This window comes from Salmo trutta, chromosome 40 (assembly GCF_901001165.1).
Source record: "Salmo trutta chromosome 40, fSalTru1.1, whole genome shotgun sequence".
NCBI lineage: Eukaryota > Metazoa > Chordata > Actinopteri > Salmoniformes > Salmonidae > Salmo > Salmo trutta.
In genome coordinates, this window is record NC_042996.1 from 17,544,324 (window position 1) to 17,564,000 (window position 19,677).

The 19,677-nt window shown below is 44.4% G+C and overlaps 1 protein-coding gene across 2 annotated transcripts; it reads left to right on the top strand.

The window, feature by feature from the left end:
* Positions 1 to 1,201: 1,201 nt before the first annotated feature.
* On the top strand, positions 1,202 to 19,174 carry aebp2 (AE binding protein 2). 2 transcript variants are annotated; one of them, XM_029742412.1, is made up of 8 exons: positions 1,202 to 1,839; positions 4,629 to 4,845; positions 5,366 to 5,473; positions 8,682 to 8,868; positions 9,361 to 9,503; positions 15,080 to 15,147; positions 17,323 to 17,436; positions 18,926 to 19,174. In XM_029742412.1, the coding sequence occupies exons 1-8, from the start codon at positions 1,331 to 1,333 to the stop codon at positions 18,936 to 18,938; spliced, it is 1,359 nt and encodes a 452-aa protein (XP_029598272.1). In that variant the 5' UTR covers positions 1,202 to 1,330; the 3' UTR covers positions 18,939 to 19,174. The 2 variants fall into 2 exon arrangements, with proteins under 2 accessions (XP_029598272.1, XP_029598273.1); XM_029742413.1 differs by having other exon boundaries at positions 9,379 to 9,503.
* Positions 19,175 to 19,677: the final 503 nt, after the last annotated feature.

The following is a 19,677-nucleotide window of genomic DNA, read 5'->3' on the forward strand; positions in this document are numbered from 1 at the left end:
CGTCTTATTCGACTAGTATTTTTGAAAGTGTAAGGATAATAACTCAGCCATAGTGGTTCTGAAAGGTTTATTGCTTGCCAACATCTTACTCCCTCCTCTATGTTTAATGTAACACACATACATTAATTATTCATTTCGGTTTCCTATCCTGACGTGAAGTGCGTTCTGTAGAAAGTATTTGACTGTGTGCCACAGAAAGTATTTGACTCTAGCCACAAACATACGGAAATTAGAAGGGTGGGGGGGAATTTTCGGCACAACACCGGCATTAGCTGTGAAAACACTGCCCCTCAGTGTCATTCAAACATACTTTTTATTGTTTTATTTTGACATATCTTTGACCATCATTCTATTTCCCGCACAGCAACTCCACTCCCACTTGTTTCCAATTCCACATCCCAACCCCCAGCTTCCCTCAGCCCATCCCACGTATCTCTGCTGGCCACCCTCTTCAAAGTTCTACGCAACATATATCTTTCAACTATGCTATGATGTTTAACGTACAATTTCAATCTATCTAATCGAATAGAATCCACAGATTGCGAGTTGAAGATAAATACTTTTACTAAGAGTATTAGTATATTAGTAATTGACTGACCCGGTCTCTCCAGATCTCCTAACAGTACTATTTCTAGATCAATCTTATGCATTTTCAGCCATTCCTGAACCTTAGACCAGAAACAGGCTACCCGAGGGCAATATCTAAACAAATGGTCTATTGATTCTGTATCCTCACAACAAAATCTGCAGAGCTTCGACGATTTTATGCCCCAAATATTCAGCATTTTGTTGGTGGCAAGAATTCTATATAATCATTTTAGCTGAAAAGTCTTGAATCTAATGTTGTTTTATATATATCAACTCATACACCCTGTACCATGGAATCGGTACAACAGAATAAGGCCTGGAGGTCACGAAGAAGATAAAATATGATGAATTTGCATGAAAATCTAGGCTTTATACAAAAACACAATTACACATACGCTGGGCCTGCTAATAGAGTGGAGCACCGGTATGGTGGTAAGAATTGTCTAGATTCATGACTGAAATGTGTTAATGGATGATTGGCCCTAACATTTCACTTTAAAATATGTCAATGTTCTGTTTTCTGGAACACTTTTTTTTTAGTAAATATAAAACAAATATAACACTAGTTCTCTGGAACACGTGGAACGGTCCACAATGCGGGGGACTACGTCATGGTTCTGCCTCCTCCCCTCGCGTCCCGGTTGAACGCTCATGGCGAAGCCGCGCATGCGATTGGGAGAAAGAAGCAACTTTGTGGGGGTAGTAGCTTACAACACAAAATAGCTTACTAAGAGCTGTGAACATGGCTGCAGTTACCACCAACGATACCGAACAAGACTCCACGCCGGCAAACGAGCTAAATGGAACATCGGACAAGGGAGAGAACGGGAATAATAAGCAGGGCCCTATAGACTCGAAACAGGAACCGGGTGACAACGAGGACGGAACAGAAATGGACGTGAGCAACGGAGACAGCGAAGAGGAGAAGCCTTCAGTCGCACCAGAAGTCGCCAAAGAATCGGGTTTACCCACGGAAAACGGCAACAAAGAAGACGAACCGGCCTGTGAACTGTCTGAACCGGTTAAAAGTCCCGTGGAGGGAATCCCTGCGAGCAGCACCGAAACCGGGGAGAGCACGGTGGAGCTGAATCAAGAACAAAGAGAGGAGAGCGTGTCCTCGCCTCCTAGCTCCGACAAGACCAAAAGCGAGGAATCCACGGAGAAAACCGACCACGGAATCAAAAGACGGGCCAGTGTCGAGATATCCTCCTCGGATGGAGAACCTCTCAGTCGAATGGATTCGGAAGACAGGTCTGTGGATTACTAATACCCAGTCAAATGTTGAATACAAAGCAGCGCAACAATGTTGCCAGCCCACTCCAACAATTATTCCATCTTGATAAGATGATTACGTTTGTGATCAAGCTACATTGTTACAAGTTGCACTCACTATCCTTGCGATTATGTAGCGTTGTGATATCTCCGTACTTTTGTCTTTTGCCAAACAACAGTTTAGCATAACAATCGGGTTTGTTTTGCTACAATGCATCAGCACCCAAATGCGCAACGATGCGTTATGGACAGTTGACAACAGACAACATTTGGGTACATGCATAGTTTTAACCGACAGTTGAATAGGCCTAGGTTTGCCTTTAGTTTTCAACGGAATGGTTCCACGCTGCACGTGCACCCGCATCTGGACATAATGTCCATGTATGGCCTACATTGCCACTTGGCCACCACGATGCTCATTGTGTAATAACGTCGCTACTATGAAACCACGTTTTAAAAAGAGACACCAGCAATATGAACATTTCAGACTTGATTTTATCATATGAACCAATTCAATGCGTTAAGTAAGATCGTCCAAGTTGGCATGTATCCTTGAAAACAGTTTGGTGAAAGTCCCATGAGTAATTTCACAAGTGGAGCACTGAGACAAAGAAAACAATAATCACACACTAACAAGCCAACCAAGCTTTCATGTGAAGGGTGGTGTTTCGCCACAGAGCTACTTCTAACATATCTACACACACACACACTTACAGACGGGTCAGTGTGGTCAACACAACTCTTCATCACCTTCTAGTTGGTTTGGCCTTGTGGCTGTAGGTACAGGATGTCTGTGTTGAGATGAGTCCTACACACACACACACACACACACACACACAGGTTCTCACCCACATGCACATGAGGGAATCACGCACACAAGTCTTTCTGAGATATTTAGATGTGTACCCAGAATTCCCCATGCCATTATGTGAAATGGCCAAGATGGAACTTCCACTGGATCATAAACTAGTGCAGAACGAGAGAGTGAATCAGATCAAAAGGGTTAGAAATGAGTAATGATGTATGCAACTCGCTGCTCAACTCTCTTACAATGCAACTTAAAATCATTTACTCGGGGTTGCCGCGGCCCTGCCGACGCGGTGAGTTCGCCGATCTGATTCCCCTAACACTATCCAGAATTCCGGTTACGTGTGTGTGTGTGTGTGTGTGTGTGTGTGTTTTTGAACCTGACTATGTGCATGTAACAATAGAAGTCAACACAGACACATATGCAAAAGCCTGTATGCAAAAGTCCAGTGTAGATTTAGGGTCCTATCAGCCATATACTAATACATATATATGTTCCCCTGTACGCGATGTCTGAATATCACTAGACTAGCCAACAGAAAATAACGATATACACATACTTTTCTTATTCAAATGGAAGCAGAGAACTCAACCATTTCACACACCCTGATATCCACCCTTCTCCTTTTGCTGCTAGAATAGTGGAATAATTCCCCTTTCTGGATCCCAGTAGATTGTCTCAGTCTGTAGCCATGCGACAACCTGTAGCGGATAGCTAACAAAATAAACCCAGTTAGCACAAAGGCTGAAGACCCTGTATTACCACAGGGCTATAGGACCTGAAGTGTAGTATCTGAAGGAGAGAGGATCCCCCCTTCTTTCTGCCCCCTTTCCCCCCTCGGCCCTCTCCCGTCCTGGCGCGTTGCTTTGTCTAGCCGGGGCAGAAAGGTCTGTAGTAAGAAAGGAGGGAGTGAATGGAGGAGAGAGCTCTGCTGTTTGGGCAGCTGCTTGGTCTCAATGTAACTTTTGTTCCCCTGCTGGCACTGAGGACCTCAGGAACAGAGCAGGGGAGCAGCTGGAGGCAGGCAGCCATACGAGGTGTGTGTGTGTGTGTCCCTTTCTCTTCATTCAGTCCAACATGGTAGCATTACTGAGTCACTAGAGCACTCTGAGAAGCTTTGTGTGTGAGGACGAAGGGAGAAACGTCTATAGTGGCATGAGATTAAAATCCGCCATGACACCCTCACATCCCTCCTTGTAGACCAGGCATACTAAACCTCATATGCCCCAGAGAAGTGGCACCGTCTGTAGAAGAGCAGTGTCGGCACATGCTAAAAACGCAGTAAATCACCGAGATTTAGTGACTGAGGCTGCCCAAGCCTATGACTAGAACCGACCGCAAGGCGCTACAGAGGGTAGTGCGTACGGCCCAGTACATCACCGGGGCCAAGCTTCCTGCCATCCAGGACCTATATACCAGGCGGTGTCAGAGGAAGGCCCTAAAAATTGCCAAAGACTTCAGCCACCCTAGTCAGACTGTTCTTTCTGCTACCACACAGCAAGAGGTACCAGACCGCCAAGTCTAGGTCCAAAATGCTTCTTAACAGCGTAACAAGCCATAAGACTGCTGAACAGCTAATTAAATGGCTGCATTGACCCCCTCCCCCTTTTTTACGCTGCTGCTACTCACTGTTTATCTACGCATTAGTCACTTTACCCCTACCTACGTGTACATATTACCTCAATTGCCTCGACTAACTTGTACTCCTGCACATTGACTTGGTGCCGGTAGCCTCGATATTGTTATTTTATTGTTACTCTTGTTTTTTTTCACTCTAGTTTATTTAGTAAATATTTTCTTAACTCTATTTTCATAACTGCATTGTTGGTTAAGGGCTTGTAAGTATTTCAAGGTAAGGTCTACCTACACCTGTTGCATTCGGTGCATGTGACGAATAACATTTGATTTATGTAGTACAACAGATCTCTGTGCTGACCCCATCTCCCTCCCTCCCTCCCAGTATCAGCAGTACTCTGATGGACATGGAGAGCACAGCGTCCAGCGGGCGCTCCACACCTGCCATGATGAACGGGCACGGCCCTGGCACTGCCACCCCGTCGGTGGGTAAGGGCGTGGCATACACCTGCTGCTGGGACCAGTGCCAGCTCCTCTTTACCACCAGCCCAGACCTGGCTGAGCACATCAGGGGCGTGCACGTGGACGGACAACGAGGAGGGGTATGTCTTTTTGTTTTTTTTCTATCCTTCACTTCCTAAATCATCTTCTCTGTCCTCCTGCCTGCTCACCATCTTCTATCCCCTTCTTCCTTCACCTTCTAGTTTTATGCCTCCAACTCGTCTTCTCCACCACCACAACCCGGTCTTCAAAATATCAATCCCCCTCTTCTTCTCCATCTTGAAGATAATCCAAACATCCTGTGTTAAACTAACTCCAGATGAGAAGTGCTGCTGTACAAAGACAGCTTGATGTTTTATCTCTCTTGGAACTTTAGGTTCAGAGAGGGGGCGGGGGTCAGTTTTTGTGGGGGATTGAGTTTCTAGGTGCTTAAGTTAAAAATGGTCCGTCATTGAATTTATATATGAAATGTCCATCTGCCAACTACTACAATTCTCTAGGATAGTAGGATTTCGTTGGACATTTTAGTTTCTTACATTGCATCTTGGGTAACTCATAAGAGCTAGGTTGTGAGTGGCCTGTGAAGATACGTGTGTTTAAGTGTTGCTGTCCTCTCGACAGGTGTTTGTGTGCCTATGGAAGGGCTGCAAGGTCTACAACACCCCGTCGACCAGTCAGAGCTGGCTCCAGAGACACATGGTCTCACACAGCGGAGACAAACCATTCAAGGTGAGGAAACGCCCTCCTTTCTTCCATTTTTCTGTTCGGTCTCTCGCTCTTTCACTCTCCCTTCACTGTCACACACACAACATCAAAGCACTGACTCTGCAAACCACATCCTCATGTCATATACAGTGCCTTCACAAAGTATTGATACCCCTTGGCTTATTCCACATTTTGTTGTGTTACAGCCTGAATTCAAAATGGATTCAAATGTTTTTTTTCCTCACCCATCTACACACTACCCCATAATGACAAAGTGAAAACATATTTTATTTATTTTTGCAAATGTATTGAAAATGAAATGCAGAAATATCTAATTTACAGAGGTATTCACACCCCTGAGTTAATGCATGTTAGAATCACCTTTGGCAGCGATTATAACTGTGAGTCTTTCAGGGTAAGTCTCTAAGAGCTTTGCAAACCTGGATTGTACAATATTTGCACGTTATTTTTTTATTCTTCAAGCTCTGTCAAGTTGGTTGTTGCTCATTGCTAGACAGCCATTTTCAAGTCTCGCCATAGATTTTCAAGCCAATTTATGTCAACTGTAACTAGGCCACTCCGGAACATTATTCAATGTCGTCTTGGTAAGCAACTCCTGTGTATATTTGGCCTTGTGTTTTAGGTTACTGTCCTGCTGAAAGGTGAATTTGTCTCCCAGTGTTTGTTGGAAAGCAGACTGAACCAGGTTTTCCTCTATGATTTTTGCCTGTGCTTAGCTCTGTTCCGTTTATTTTTATCCTAAAGAAAAGTCTTGGTCGATGACAAGCATACCCATAACATGATGCAGCCACCACCATGCTTGAAAATGTGAAGTGGTACTCGGTAATGTGTTTTTGGATTTGCCCTAAACATAACGCTTTATATTCAAGACAAAGTTAATTTCTTTGCCACATTCTTTGCAGTTTTACTTTAGTGCCTTATTGCAAACAGGATGCATGTTTTGGAATATTCTGTATAGGCGTCCTTCATTTCAGTCTGTCAGTTAGGTTAGTATTGTGGCGCAACTACAATGTTGTTGATCAGTCCTCAGTTTTCTCCTATCACAGCCATTAAACACTGTACCTGTTTTAAAGTCACCATTGGCCTCATGGTGAAATCCCTGAGCGGTTTCCTTCCTCTCCAGCAACTGAGTTAGGAAGACACCTGTATCTTTGTAGTGACTGGGTGTAAATAACTTCACAATGCTCAAAGGGATATTCAATGTCTGCTTGTTTTATTTTTTTACCCGTCTACCAATAGGTGCCCTTCTTTGCGAGGCATTGGAAAACCTCCCTGGTCTTTGTGGTTTAATCTGTTTGAAATTCACTGCTCTACTGAGGGACCTTACATATAATTGTATGGGTGGGGTACAGAGATGAGGTAGTCATTCAAAAATCATGTTAAACACTTAAGTACATGCAACTTATTATGTGACTTAAGCACATTTTTATTCCTGAACTGTTAGCCAGCTTAGTGGAGTCTGCCACTAGCACAGTCAGTGTAGTCAGCTCAGCTATCCCCATTGAGATTGTGTCTGTGCCTCGACCTAGGTTGGGCAAAACTAAACATGGCGGTGTTCGCCTTAGCAATCTCACTAGAATAAAGACCTCCTCCATTCCTGTCATTATTGAAAGAGATCGTGATACCTCACATCTCAAAATAGGGCTACTTAATGTTAGATCCCTCACTTCAAAGGCAGTTATAGTCAATGAACTAATCACTGATCATAATCTTGATGTGATTGGCCTGACTGAAACATGGCTTAAGCCTGATGAATTTACTGTGTTAAATGTTCTCACCTCCTGGTTACACTAGTGACCATATCCCCGTGCATCCCGCAAAGGCGGAGGTGTTGCTAACATTTACAATAGCAAATTTCTATTTACAAAAAGAACAACAACGACGTTTTCGTCTTTTGAGCTTCTAGTCATGAAATCTATGCAGCCTACTCAATCACTTTTTATAGCTACTGTTTACAGGCCTCCTGGGTCATATACAGCGTTCCTCACTGAGTTCCCTGAATTCCTATCGGACATTGTAGTCATAGCAGATAATATTCTAATTTCTGGTGACTTTAATATTCACATGGAAAAGTCCACAGACCCACTCCAAAAGGCTTTCGGAGCCATCATCGACTCAGTGGGTTTTGTCCAACATGCTTCTGGACCTACTCACTGCCACAGTCATACTCTGGACCTAGTTTTGTCCCGTGGAATAAATGTTGTGGATCTTAATGTTTTTCCCCATAATCCTGGACTATCGGACTACCATTTTATTACGTTTGCAATCGCAACAAATAATCTGCTCAGATCCCAACCAAGAAGCATTAAAAGTCGTGCTATAAATTCTCAGACAACCCAAAGATTCCTTGATGCCCTTCCAGACTCCCTCTGCCTACCCAAGGACGTCAGGGGACAAAAATCAGTTAACCACCTAACTGAGGAACTCAATTTAACCCCTAAAAACTAAAAACATTTGTCATAAGAAACTAGCTCCCTGGTATACAGAAAATACACGAGCTCTGAAGCAAGCTTCCAGAAAATTGGAACGGAAATGGCGCCACTCCAAACTGGAAGTCTTTTGGGGGTTTTAGGCTGGGTTTCTGTACAGCACTTTGAGATATCAGCTGATGTAAGAAGGGCTATATAAATAAATTAGATTTTGATTTAGGTTTACCATAACAAAGGGGTTGAATACTTATTGACGCAACACATTTCTGCTTTCATTTTTAATTAATTAGTGAACATTTGTAAAAACATAATTCCACTTGGACATTATGGGGTATTGTGTGTAGGCCAGTAACACCAAATCTCAATTGAAGCCATTTGAAAATCAGGCTGTAGCACATCAGATTGTGGCTAAAGTCGAGGGGTGTGAATACTTTCTGAAGGCCCCGTACCTACTGTATTTACATGTCATGTGCTATAGATTATTCTAGTCTTAGAATGATTCTAATGCTCTCCAACACAATACACTTGTCACACACTATCCTGTGTAAAGCTAATGCATGATATTATATTGAATGGTTCCATTGAACTGTGCTTCTAATACCCAGGCCTACAGTTTCCTCTGTATTAAACCCTTTGAACTATTATTGAAATAGAAATCACCTAGACTTCATCAAATAGAATGACCAATACTGTTATTCTATATGTACGTGCTGTTGTATAAGCGATCTACTGTTAAATCTACTAGTCTGTGTTCTCACCGGTGTTGTCTCTATCTTTGTCAGTGTGTGGTGGGGGGCTGCAATGCCACATTTGCCTCCCAGGGGGGGCTAGCGCGCCACGTACCCACCCACTTCAGCTCCCAGAACTCCAACAAGCTGGCCAATCAGGCCAAGATGAAGGAGGATTCACCTTCGAAGGCGGGGCTTAACAAGAGGCGGAAACTCAAGAACAAACGCAGGCGGTCTTTACGTACGTATCCGAGAAACACACACACACACGCCCATATAAACACACGCAATACACACACAGCATATGTTTTATTATCCTTGTCGGGACCTAAAATTGATTTCCATTAAAAATCCTATTTTCCCTAATTGTTGCCCTAATTTTAACTGTAAACCTAAGCCTAAAATAGCCTTTGTCCTCTGGGTCTTTTGGGAATTTCTGGTACCCATAAGGATGGTAATACAAGCGCACATACAAGCGCCCACAAATGCAAGCATGTGTATTCACACACAGATATGCATGGGCACACACTCAATCATACAAACAATCAATAAACCAATCATGTACTCACTGATCCGGTCGCCTGGCATTCAAACCAAGCGTCTTAACCAATCGGGTGGTGGGAAACGTTTTGATGATGAATATCTACGAGGGTCAGATCCATCTGATTGGCTAATCCCCTCTGACCTCCCGACCTATGAACCTCAGTTTAACGCTCCCCCTCTCTCACCCCAGTGTGTTCTGTCCCTCCAGCACGACCTCACGACTTCTTTGATGCCCAGACCATGGATGCTATCAGACACCGGGCCATCTGCCTCAACCTGGCCACACATATAGAGAGCCTGGGCAACGGGCACAGTGTGGTGTTTCACAGCACGGTTAGTAGTACACACACACACACACACACACACACACAGACACACACACAGCATCACCGTCGTCTTCCACAGCGTGGTCAGGGATCCAGCAGCAGCAGACTGTGCATGGTCCTGCACACACACACACACACACACACTGTACTTCACTGTTCAGACAGCAGAGGGCACGGCAGACCTACAGTATTACGGTCTCAGCTGTACAGAGGAGTTTAGTAGTATTTTTTATTTTTTTACTTTTTATTTAAGCTGGGAGTCATGCTGAGACCACGTTGTCTTTCGCAGATGAGGCCTGCACGAGCACATCAGTACACAGCCATTACACTATTATACAGATCTTTCTATACACGCATCAATTACACAACATGTGAAAAGTAAACACAATTGTATGAAGCAAACACATTCTTCAGTGAAAAGGCCCTCTAACATCTGCCTGAATTGCTCTAGAGGCACCAACTCGTAACTTTAAGGACTTGTGGAGAAAAACTCTAATCAGATTTCCCTAATTCGGTGGAGATTGAAGGGCTCTCGAGGGTTACCCATCCCTGAGTCCGGGGCTGGTGACTTGTACGTCTGAAGTTTAACAATGAGGTAAGGTATGATGGCGGTTTATAGACAAAAAAGAGAGCAATGCCTCGATCTACGAGACTTCACGGAGGGCCAGCCTACTTTCTGATACAAAATACAATGAAGTGTACGGAGCCTATCGCCCGTAATAAAGCACTGTGGTAAACTGTGTCCAACGGCTTCAGTACAGTGGCAGCTGCATTCATATAGACATATCGCCATAGTCAATAACCGGAATGAATGTTGACTGGAGGATTTGTTTTCTGCTATTTACCGAAAGACAGGATTTGTCCCAATATTGGAAGCATATTTGAATGATTAAATTCTTAACTTATTCATCAACATGCTTTTTGTTCATCCAGATGCCCAGATATTTATGAGGGGACACGATCAATGAGGGCACAATCCAAAGTACTAGGGGTGTAACTGTTCATCAAACCCACGGTTTGGCATGTTTTGGGGTCACTGTTTCGGTACAGCACGAAAATGAAATTCCATTCACAATATTCCTGTCATTCTGTTGTGACAGGATTGTTATGTTGTTCCTCTCAAGTTTCCACTCTGATGCTGCATTTGTCACCTTCTGGGAGGTGGGAATTTACGAGTTGTGAAGTCATAAATACCATTTGGATGCATTCATGTGATTTGAGCTCATTGAGAAACGGCAGTAGCTAATTGCCAACAAGCTGCGTCAATCATAAACTAAAAGTACAGCTATCATGCATGTAAACATTTTTTTTTTTACCCACAATAGATTGCTTTTTTATTAATGTTTTGTTGCATTTAACTGTCAAATGCTGTTCAAGGCCATTTCCTTAGTAGGCGACACCCGAGGCAATCATGTGGGAGAAGTGTGTGTGCTTCAGATCATTGACAAGTTTCCCACAAGTAATTACCAGTTGGAGGGCCATTCAAGTGGGTTTTCCCCAGTCCTATGTGGTAAATTCCCACTTGGTTACGAACACACCATGACACCGTCTCCTTCAGTGCCAGATGCGCAAATGTGACGCTCATAATGGGGCATGTCTGTAGCACAGTACATCTATTCCAGGGTAATGTGATGTCTGTCACTGATAAGTCAGAGCAACACGGGGTGCGTTGGCCAATTCATTCTAAACTTCATATTTGGCTTGCTTATATAGAGCAGGGACAACCTGTTTGCTTAAATTGGTGCAGGAGGAAGTTCGTAACGAGTCTAAAGCTCTTTCACAAGTCGCTAAAACCCCCTATTCCCAATCACCGTGAATGGGTGTATGTTCGTGGTTTAAAAAGCAAAGATTGTAAAAAACATAAACACAGACTACTTATCGCTCTTGTAATGTATTTGGCCCGGTCAGAGTCAGCTGCCAAGGAATGCTTGAATGCCGAGGTGAGACGATGTGGTGTTTCTTTGCGTTTCCGTCTTGCTCCGGTGTACTCGGGTGATGTCAGAGTAAATGTGTCAACAAATTTGAGTTGTTGGCAGCTGCATAGGCTATTCTTGTTGAGCGTTGCGACATACAGTTAACGTTTAATCCACAACGTTCTGCCCATATCAGTTGTAATCTGCTGGGAAGCCTAAATGTTCACAAACTGGACATTTAAACGATTGTTGATGATCCTCCAATTCTGGTTTATCGACCTCCCCAGAACTAGTCCTTGGCTGCGCCTCACAAATGTGAAATGCGCCAGTTAAGGTCATTTTGATTCTGATGTCCGCCTAGGCGCTAGTGTTAACGGAATAGCCTTAAATGTTTGTTTTAGTTCAGATTTACGGCATAGGCCTACTACGCAGCGTATGCATAGCCTAAAGACGTAGTATTTTTTTATTTTGTAATATTTGTTTTTATGTATTCATTCGGGTTCAGTGCGACCGAATCGAGGTCCCTGAACCGAACGTTTCGGTACGAATACGTGTACCAATACACCCCTGCGAAGTACTTATGCATAAATCATCAGATTTTTATGTGATTTGGAAAATAACATGTTCTTGGTTTTACCTGCATTAAGTACCAATGTCAGTTCAGCAAAGGCCTTCTTGGAGGGCAATAGCGACAGATTGTCACCTGCATACAGGTTAATGTTTTTATTATTTTTTACAGATAAACCAATATTGTTCATGTGAATATAACCGGACCAAGAATTGATCCCTGTAGGACACTCTTTATGTCAAGAAAACCTGATTTAACACCATCAGTAAATACACAGTGTTCTGTCCTTTTTTTTAAAAGCAGAAATCTGTAACTTTTTGGGTGACCCAACCAAATTCACATAGAATTGTGAGTTATAGACCTCTCATTGAAAGCAAGTCAAAGATACGGTAGATCTGTTCTATGTGCTTTATTTCTATGCTTTCCGTTCTTAAGTTACATTTTTTGCGTCTTTCTTTAGGTTTTGTACAACTGATTCAAACAACTGAAAATACAATGTTTTTGGTTATGGAAAATCTATTTCAGGGGTTTAGATGGTACAATGATTCTCTACACTTTGGTTTCATGCCCCTTTAATTAAACTGCTTTTAAAGGAACTCAAATTCGACAAACTTAGAATTTTAGCAACCAGGAAATGGCAGAGTGGTTTCTGCATGGTGCATCTTTAAATCATTTTCAAACCAGCTAAACGCAGCCTGATCCAGGCCAATTGATGAAAACCTCTGAATAAGTAATGGGTGAAACACTGTCGAAGGCTTTAGACAGGTCAACAAAAATGGCCAGTCAGTGTTACTTATCCAAACAATTTAAGAACATAATTTAAAACCAAAGAAGTAGCAGAGATGGTGCTATAACCTGGTCTGAAACCTGACTGGTTTACATTTAAGTGATAATGCCAGAGAAGCCGGTGTTTGGAGGATATATTGGCACGGGTGTTAGGACCGAGACCTAGTCGAGGGCCTGCAGACCGCACAAATATATCCTCCAAACACCGACTTCTCTGGCATTATCACTTTTATACAACGGGTTACAAACATATTCAAATGATTGACATATTTTCACAAGTGTTATTTTGATACATTTATTCATACTATTTCATCCTTCCACGAGATATAGTCCCGACACTAATACTAGTAAAGGCCCAGTGCGCTACTTTTGTGTATTATTATTATTATATATTTTTTTTTAACTCAGCACCCCTACTTCCGGCTGGGCTGATTGGACAGTGGATTGCACAGTGAGATGGAACAGAGAAAATAAGCATTTCAACATCATCGCTTTAGCCCGTGGTAACTTGTGGAACAGACACCGTTAGACCCACCCGTTGTGTAATTACAATACATTTCGTAGTTAAAAAGTATGTGAGTATTTACCAAGGGTTCTATCATTTTTGCTAGGCAAGAATTTGGACATGGGGCTCTAATTACTTAGGTGACCCGTCACCAACTTTTGTATGTGGGTCACTTTCCAGACCCTGGGGATGGTACCAAATCACTTCAGGTAAACACGTGTTAAAGATTCTGCAATCAGAGGAGCAGAAAGCTGCAGCAAGAATGGGTCTTTTGGATCAAGCAATCTTGTGCAAGGCGTCTAGCACATCACAAGTAGAAAGTTGTTGAAATGAAAACAAAGATTTGCAAAAAGTTGACAGAACTTCCATTGAGCCAGCTAGAGGCTGGGAGAGGGGGAGGCAGTCGACTGGCTGACCAGGGTCAATTAAACCTCCATTTATTTCAAATGAAAAGCCTGCTGAGATTAAATGCAGATTTTTTTTAAAAGCATCACAATCAAATTTTTGTCTGAACACAAGTTGTTTTCCAAAATTGACGGATCACCAGCAGAGTCTGGTTTAAACTCACATGGAGTTAATGTGTGCAGTGTTGAGGCCTGCTGAAAATGAAGAGCCCAGCCAGAGAATAACACTGACTCCCGTGCCCCTTTTAATTAAACTGCTAATAAAGGGAACTGCCAGCAACCCTCCCACCAAACACACACACACACACTGCTCTGACGTACATGCCGGAGTCCAGACCCAGCCAGACCTGTTGTTGGAGCCGCTTATAAACCAGACCTCTTCACCTCCTCCCAGTCTCTGTCCTCCCTCCATCTCTCCCCTACACATGCAGCTGGAGTGCTTCTACCACTATTATCACAGAGAGAGAAATCAAGAGAAAAAGACAGAATAGGAACCCAGCAGTTGCCTGACGACTCCGACTGAATTATTCCGCTGCTCTGTTCACTTCGTACTTCAGTCTGAGACTGCCATCATTGAAGTCATTTGTGGGGATGGCAAAATGATGGGGGTTGTACAAAACAAAGTCATCAGCGATTGGATCGTCTCTAATCAGAGTATCAAAGCAAATGGCATTTTCAAAACACTGCTTTACCCACGTTGTGCTCTGGCTCTGGCCCAACCCAGCAGTTTCTGGGACCAATCAGAACGGTTAGAATGTGTTTGCGTTCTAGACGTCGTCGGGGAGGTACTCGGATCCAGACTCGTTGCGGAGAAGAAATGAACGTCCGTGGGTGTAGCGTCACATTTGGCTGAAGCAAGGACTTTGGGTAGCCAGGCAAACCCAGCAGGCCCTTCTCTAAGCCAAAGCAATAAGCAAATAAAACCATAGGAGAGAGTCTAGTGTGATGTCTTTTCACACTGTGACTTACGTTTGTGTGTGTGTGTAAGCACACATCCATCTGTGTGTTTCTAAAGATAAAGAGCATTCCTAGTCTTCACCTTGGTCCAGGGTCACACACACTCACTCACTGTGGAATGCACTAACGTCAGTCAGGGAGCTGTATTGTTCCTACCACACACAGGGTGTGTGTATATGTTTAGTGGCTGGACTGGCGTCTTCAGGCCAGTGAAGTAACAGTGTTCGTCTACGGAGTGGGAGGGAGGATAGATTTGACTCTGGCTCAATTTGACTGGAGCCAGGCGTCTGATTCCTGTACTGACTTGCCGTCAGCATCAGGCCTTTGGTTAGGGACGGTGGGTGTGTCTCTCCAACTATCTCTCCAGTATGACCTCAACAACAATGTGTTGTTTTCCCAATGTCTCTGTTACTGGGTGGTGTCTTACCTCTCTTCTTCTTCTGTCTCTAGGTAATAGCGAGGAGGAAGGAAGATTCTGGGAAGGTTAAAGTCCTCCTCCACTGGACTCCCGAGGACATGTGAGTTGCCCTCTTCTTCTCCTCCCCGCATCCTGCTCTTCATCTGTCTCCTGTTGGCAGACACAAGGCCACAGTCCTCTTCCTCTCCTCCCGCATCCTGCTCTTCATCTGTCTCCTGTTGGCAGACACAAGGCTACAGTCCTCTTCCTCTCCTCCCCGCATCCTGCTCTTCATCTGTCTCCTGTTGGCAGACACAAGGCCACAGTCCTCTTCCTCTCCTCCCCGCATCCTGCTCTTCATCTGTCTCCTGTTGGCAGACACAAGGCCACAGTCCTCTTCCTCTCCTCCCCGCATCCTGCTCTTCATCTGTCTCCTGTTGGCAGACACAAGGCCACAGTCCTCTTTCTCTCCCCTCGCTCCCTTTTCTCTCCTGTACTACTGGCCAGCAGAGGTTTATCCTCCCCCTCCTCTCTTCCTGTCCTTCTCCTCCCCTGCTCTGTAAATGTCAGCAGGAGTTTAGTGGTGGTTAGTCAATTTGTCCTGTGGCTGTGGGCAGGAGGCTGGCAATCACATGTGACCCTACCACTGCACCACACACACACACACACACACACACACACACACACACACACACACACACACACACAGGAGGATACCCAGGTTAGCGTCTCCTCCATCCAGAAGGGTCAGTGATCTGGATGACTTCACTCGTCTCGTGGGAGCTCCCCTGTGATCTCTATCCATCCTTTCATCCCTCTCTAACTCTTTCTCTTTTCCTTTGGTGTAGTCCCATAGGTTAATTTTTGATCAGTGGCCCAGTTGAGGAGAGAATTAATGACCAAGAGCTCCCTTGACTATCATAACAGCTATCATAACCAGCTGCGTGCATTTCAGACTGGAATATTGTAAGTTAGCTATGTAGTTGGCGTACTATATTATCAGGGAAATGATTGAAGGGAAGGAGACAAGGGAGAGAAAGCCACTTCACACTATTGAGATGTAGCCCTACTCCTCCTCAGGCCATTTAGTCTCCCAGCCAGAGGAGAGAAGGAGAGGAAGTCACTTCAGACTGAGACGAAGCCCTGTGCAGCCCTCCTCTCTAGCCATTAGTCTCTCAGCTGGAGGAACTGGGCTGTCAGCTCTGCTCTGTCTAAAACCCCTCTCCCAGAGAGCTCATCTCCGATAGAAGCAACTTTCTGGGTCAGGAAACGGGCTATAAGCCAAGACGACGCTCGCTTTCATGGTACATGTCCAAAATAAACCTCTCTCTTTGGAATTTTTGTTGTTTTGGGGGTTTGGATGAAGAAGGGAGGAGGAGCAAGAGACGTATTGCGGCACTCGTTTTCAGAAGCTGTGAGAGTGTTTTGGTTAAGAGTTGGATATGTCTCTCTGAGGACCATGTTGCTGTAAAATCAACCGTCACCCACACTACCATGGAGAATGTGTACCAGATGTTATTGTAGTCACTTGTAGCACTCGGCTACAGAGCTGCAGCAGCACCCTGTGTGAACAGTGAGCATTGTATTTGCTGTGATTTATACCGAAACAGGAGAAAACTGAGGCCTTCCTCTCTGTCTCCTAGCATGTTATTGGGTGCTTTTCTGCAGTTTTTTGTTTTGGCTCTGTCCACTTGGGTTCATCCCTCTGCAAGGGTAAGGTCCCCTCTCGTCTCTCCATTTCTTTATTACCTCTCTCTTCTCCTTTCATCCACTATCCACTTTCTTCCTTTCCTTCTCCTTTCCTCCCCCTAGGGCTTTCATCTGCCCCTCTGAATCTATGATCTATAGCCAAGCAGTCTGCTAATGATGAACCAGGCACCGCTTATTCACATCTCCCCCACATCCTCTCTCTCTCTCTCTCTCTCTCTGTTTGTTCATTGGGATGCTTTCCTGGTGACGCACACAGTGACGGCTGTAGCAGGAGTAGAGAGGAGCCCAGCACTGGCATTGATCCTCTCCCAATGTTTCCCACAGATAACACCTAAATGCACTCTTTAGTTAGACAAGCAATTTAGGAAGCATGCATTTGTACCACTGCAATCTCCTCTTAACCCATTTCTGTTAGATGCCAGTCAGACACCAGCTCAGAGGCCACGGTGCCAATTACAAGATTTGTACTGTCTGTCACCTCTTCTCCCTCACTGTCTCCTCCTTCTTCCCTTGTGCTCTCACATTCTCTCTCTCTCTCCTCCTTCCCTCTCTCGCTTTCTCTCAATCTCTCTATCCCTCTCTCCAGACTACCTGATGTGTGGGTGAATGAGAGTGACCGGCCGCAGCAGAAGACCAAGGTGGTCCACCTCTCCCAGCTGCCCCAGGAGACACACGTCCTGCTGGACCCCAACATATACAGGTGTGTGTGTGTGTGCATGCACTGGAGGGGGGGGGGGGGGTTGCCAAATCTTGAGGCAGAGACCATTAGGACTAATCATTAACTCTCCAAATAGTGTGCGTGCCTGTGGACGTGCACATAACTCATACTTTGGTCGACTCACAACAACAACAATGTGAGCGTAGCTACCACAGCCGGTGTGTTTTCCTAGACTCAGTACTGGCCCCAGTGATCCCTGAGGGCCAGTGCTACTCTGTGTTTACCCGGCTAATTAATGATGGTTACAGTCTTCCTGTAATGGATGGCCATGCAGCACAGAGCTAAGTATGAACACCCAATGGCTGTGGAGAGATGTGATCCTGAACCCCACGTCGGCCTTGCATGTGAATGCCGGCTGCTTTGAGTTTGTTGTACCTAGTCTTTCCTCTCTCTTTATTCTTACAAGCACTGATGTAAATGCTTTATAGGCAAAGTGAAGAAGGAATGGTTCCCTGAAGAACCCCCTACATTTTCCATGACACCCAAAAGTACTTTTTAAACTTTTTATGCATAACAGGAAAGGAAAAAGGTCTAATTCACACACTTAACGAGAACATCCAGGTCATCCCTACTACCTCTGATCTGGCAGACTCACAAAACACAAATGCTTCATTTGTAAAGTGTGCCCCTGACCATTCGTAAATTAAAAACAACTAGAAAATCGTGCCGTCTGGTTTGTCTAATTTGAGGAATTACAAATGATTTATACCTTTTACTTTTGATACTTAAATAATCTTAACAATTACATTTACATTTGATGCTTAAGTTCATTTAAAACCAAATACCTTTACTCAAGTAGTATTTTCCTGGGTGACCCCTAACCCCTGAAGCACTCACTGGCTCCTTGGCCTGTTGTTTTCAAACACACATTCCTCCACTCTCCTCCTCCTCTCTGTCTCGTATGGGATGTTGAGAGGAGGAATCCTGACGTGCCTCACATTCAGTAGGGTCAGGTTATGGTGTGTTGTCATTATGATTTGTGTGTCAGGAGTAATCTGAGAAGTACAGCGTTCGACATTCAGGAATGATGTGACTGGTATTTATTTCCCCACCAGGTGGCGCCAGTCACTGTTGTCAGCCAGTAGAAAATCCTACGCTGTAGACGAAGCATTCCACCCCTTTCTTGACCCACCTCCCTCCCTCAATGCCATCTTGCATCTTGAGTGTCATCCCCTGCTGTTGACCCTTCTGGCCACTATAATGCAACCCTCACCATCACTCCCCTGATAAATATTGTTCTTCACAAAAGTCGTTCCCTGGGCCTTTATTACTCCTGTATGAAAATGTAATGGTCGGTATCCTCTCATAGTTCTGTAAAACCCTCGGTGGAATGTATAACATTCTGAACATGTAGAGGAATGCTTACAGTACATGGATGACTGTGGGTGGAGGTGGACCGTGTTAAGAGTCATGACATGCATACACAAGATGCATAACTGGAAATGAATGTAAAGTGCCGCTGTCGTTACAGGATGTTCTTCTAGAGGCTAAGAAGGACCAATCAAAAGGGACTCAGAAGGAGCCTGACGATGTCACCTCGCACAGGAAGTCCCTATGTCATATCCTGTCTGGACAGGAGTGGAGAAGACCAGAGATTTCAATACCTCTTTTATTCTCCCCTTTTTTCTTTCACTTTCTGCTCTTTTCACTTTCTGTTCAATGTCAAATTCCTCCAAATGATGAAGTGAATTTAGTATTTCTTTTCAATGGTTTCTGAAAATACACTATATATACACAGTAGTATGCAGACATCTCTTCAAATTACTGAATTTGGCTATTTCAGCCACACCCGTTGCTGACAGCTGTATTAAATTGAGCACACAGCCATGCGATCTCCGTAGACAAACATCGGCAGGAGAATGAAGTGGGTTTCCATGGCCGAGCAGCCACACACAAGCCTAAGATCACCATGAACAATGCCAAGCGTCAGCTGGAGTGGTGTAAAGCTTGCCGCCATTGGACTCTGGAGCAGTGGAAACGCATTCTCTGTAGTGATGAATCACGCTTTACCATCTGGCAGTCCGACGGACGAATATGGGTTTGGCGAATGCCAGGAGGACTCTACCTGCCCGAATGAGGTGTGCCAACTGTAAAGTTTGGTGGAGGAGGAATAATGGTTCGGGCTAGGCCTCTTAGTTCCTGTGAAGGGAAATCTTAACGCTACAGCATATAATGATATTCCAGACGATACTGTGCTTCCAACTCAGGCCCTTTCCTGTTTCA

What these genes read in the sequence shown, in the direction of transcription:
- aebp2 (XM_029742412.1), top strand. Translation starts at nt 1,331, where the DNA reads ATGGCTGCAGTTACCACCAACGATACCGAACAAGACTCCACGCCGGCA. An exon ending in CGAATGGATTCGGAAGACAG is followed by an intron (nt 1,840 to 4,628) that starts GTCTGTGGATTA and finishes CCTCCCTCCCAG; the next exon opens with TATCAGCAGTACTCTGATGG. An exon ending in GTGTGGTGTTTCACAGCACG is followed by an intron (nt 9,504 to 15,079) that starts GTTAGTAGTACA and finishes TTCTGTCTCTAG; the next exon opens with GTAATAGCGAGGAGGAAGGA.